Source organism: Pelophylax lessonae (assembly GCF_965119305.1).
Source record: "Pelophylax lessonae genome assembly, chromosome: 2".
Lineage (NCBI taxonomy): Eukaryota > Metazoa > Chordata > Amphibia > Anura > Ranidae > Pelophylax > Pelophylax lessonae.
This window is the reverse complement of record NC_138769.1, coordinates 661,494,408-661,497,556: the sequence shown is the minus strand read 5'-3', so window position 1 is coordinate 661,497,556 and position 3,149 is coordinate 661,494,408. Positions and strand designations below refer to the sequence as shown.

At 39.9% G+C, this 3,149-nt stretch overlaps 1 protein-coding gene across 1 annotated transcript in view; it reads left to right on the top strand.

Moving 5' to 3' along the window:
- Positions 1-985: 985 nt before the first annotated feature.
- Positions 986-3,149, top strand: part of LOC309548234 (aquaporin-5-like) — a gene marked incomplete at its 3' end in the record, with an annotated part of 15,920 nt that continues 13,756 nt past the window's right edge. Inside the window, exon 1 of the mRNA XM_082248186.1 lies at positions 986-1,381. Within this exon, the coding sequence (XP_082104312.1) occupies positions 1,019-1,381 (363 nt within the window). The 5' untranslated portion in view covers positions 986-1,018. The remainder of the gene's footprint in view (positions 1,382-3,149) is intronic.

The following is a 3,149-nucleotide window of genomic DNA, read 5'->3' as shown; positions in this document are numbered from 1 at the left end:
AGGGGCTGACTGCCGCAGTAAATATACTGTGAGCAGTCGGCAAGCGGTTAACTCACCTGCATTTATGTATATAACCTTATATGCAATAAATTTTATTTATAAATTGTACTACCTTTGTGTGCCTGCTTTACTCCTGCCCTTAAAATCCCATACTTGACTTGAGGCACCACGAACCGACATACTATAACTCTGGGATGGTGGCAGAAACTACTATTTTTCATCCAGCTTAGATCCAAAAACCTACATTTGGAACTGTTCATAATTCCCTCTTCCTTGACTAAGGCTCCTGTTCCAGCTGAAGAAAAACAGCCTCAAAGCATGATACTGCCACCACCATGCTTCACAGTGGGTATGGTGTTCTTATATATATATATATATATATATATATATATATATGTTTTGTGTGTTTACATTTTAGACCTGGCCATAGTAAATAAAAAAAAGAAAATACATACAAAACCACCACTACCCATTTCTTTTATAAGATAATATATTTCCTATTTACCTGAACCGCTATGCATAACACAGTTTTCAGCTTGACACAGGTAGGCTTTTCCAGAGTGGATGGAATTGTCACGCACAGCACAAGTGACATACAAGCCACCTCAGTGACACAAGGATTCACCTTTGGTTTTTGTGGCTTGCTGTGTGGCTGCCGTGCTTTGTGTGCAGAACAATGTCAGGGTACCAGCATATGCTTGGCTTTATGCAGCATGTACAGCTGCACATCCGTTGGCTTATTCTCCTTATGTCTGTTGAGGTCATATGGTAAGTGTGAAGTTTGTCAATGTTCTATATATATACCACTGTCGTCTGCAAAAAAAAAAAAAAACTGCTACGGCTGTTGAAATACATTGAAATATGTAATTATATGTTGAGAAGTCCACACCTCTTCACAGAATGCTTTCCCCACCCTACAGAGATATATACCTGCATGAATGCAATCACATTGCCATTGCAATGATACATAGCATAGAGTATACGAGAGTACGGCTTTAGAAAGACTTTGGTAGAAACCATGCTTAAAAATCTGTGCTCAGGTGCCTTTTCTCGGGCAGTTCTAGCTGAATTTTTAGGCACATTGTTATTTGTATTCTTTGGTCTTGGCAGTGCATTACCTTGGCCCTCAGCAGTGCCCACTATCCTGCAGATTGCACTAACATTTGGTCTAGCTATAGCAACGTTGGTCCAGACAATAGGACATGTCAGTGGTGCTCACATCAATCCTGCGGTAACATTGGGCTTACTGGTGGGATCACAGATCTCAGTCCTGAAGTGTGTCTTCTACATCCTGGCTCAGATGCTGGGAGCTGTGGCTGGAGCTGGCTTACTCTTTGAGTTCACCCCATCCAATATACGAGGGAACTTCGGTGTCAATGCGGTAAGTAAAAGGTGGGAGGGTCATCTGGAAATGGTAACTTTAAATGGTAAATGTACCAGGCCAGTTATTTTTTCTAAATAGTTATTTAAACATTTTATTTTGGTGATAGCCATGTGGACTAAAGAAACAAGAACACGCAATGCGCAATAGTCAATACTGCCAGACAGCCAATGTTTTTTATCTTTTTTTTACTTCTATGGGTTACTGACTTTGTATGATACAACTGCTCTTTATATTGGCGTATTCAATACCCCTAACAGAGAAGAGTTAAAAGGCAGCAAAGAAGGGAGGAAAGTTCCAGTAAATTACAATGAGCTGATGGAGGATTTAGGTATTTGTCTTGGGTGCTACTATTTTAGAATATGAAATATTGGGTAATATTTAAATAGCATAAATGCACTCTCAAACATCTCCATAGTGTGGCCATGTTAAAGTGTTAAACTGTTTTGGATACAATAGGGAAGAGTTAAAATTCCTGACAGTTTTTTTTTACTCTGTTTTAGTACCATTGGAGAAATTTCCCTTCAAATCTTGTCACATAAAAAGCAACAGAAAGTTAGAGGAAATTCACATCTTAGACAGTTGTCCTCAGAACAGGTGTCTTCATTGGAAGCTTTCCCCTCACCTCTTGTACGGAACTCAAAAATGTTGAATTTCCCTTCACTTTCTTTCTTGGCGACAATGGTCACCAGAAGAAATAAAGAGGTGAATCTCTATAATGGGGACTTTGCAGAGGATCTAACCCTTCCCAGTTATAGAAAAATAAAAAAAAAAAAGGTTTTGCAGAGAGATTTTAGTAATTGGGTTCATATATATATATACGTTAAGGGGTGGATTTACTAGAACTAGAGAGTGCAAAATCTGGTACAGCTCCACATAGAAACCAATCAGCTTCCAGTTTTTTTGTCAAAGCTTTACACAATGAAATACACTTTGCACACAGCTTTTTAGAACGGTACTTCTTGTGCTCCAAATTAATGTTATTCTATTGATGTAAGTGGTGAATTCTGTAATCTTACCTTATGGTCAGTGGTGTATTTAGGTTTTATGCTGCCCTAGGCAAGACTAAAATTGGGCGCCCCCTTCTATGTAAATTTGCCCCACTCCTTTTTTAACAGATGTGACTCCCTCCAAAATTGAAGGACTACAAGTCCCAGCATGAACCCCTGATATCTCACGAGAGGGGGGGGTGAAAGGGGGTGGGAGAGAGAGAAGGGTGAGGGAGAGAGAGGCCAATAGAGTCTCAGGTGGAGGGGGCAGCTTTTTTGCTGCCCCCCTGCAAAGTGCTGCCCTAGGCCTGGGCCTTGTTGGCCTAGGCCAAAATACAGCACTGCTTATGGTCAGGAAAGCAGTAGTTCACTTCTCTGTGACAGGACTCTGTTCTGGTAAAATGCTACCGAAACCTAACAGCAAATGTTTCATATTGTCAGATGTGGTATCAAAGTTACCCATTCAGCATCAGAATGCTAGATTTTAAAAGTAAGGGGAAGAAAGTAATATCAGGGATAAGGATACAGGGGCTGATTTACTTAAATTGGAGAGTGCAAAATCTGATGCAACTCTGTAAAGAAACCAATCAGCTTCCAGGTTGTTTTTTTTTTTTTTTTTGTCAAAGCTCAATTGAACAAGCTGAAGTTAGAAGCTGATTGGCTACCATACACATCTGCACCAGGTTTTGCACTCACCAGATTTAGTAAACCAAACCCTAACAGGATAGAGTAGTTGAGACTCAACAAATTATTGGTCTTAACCAAACTCACATCATTAT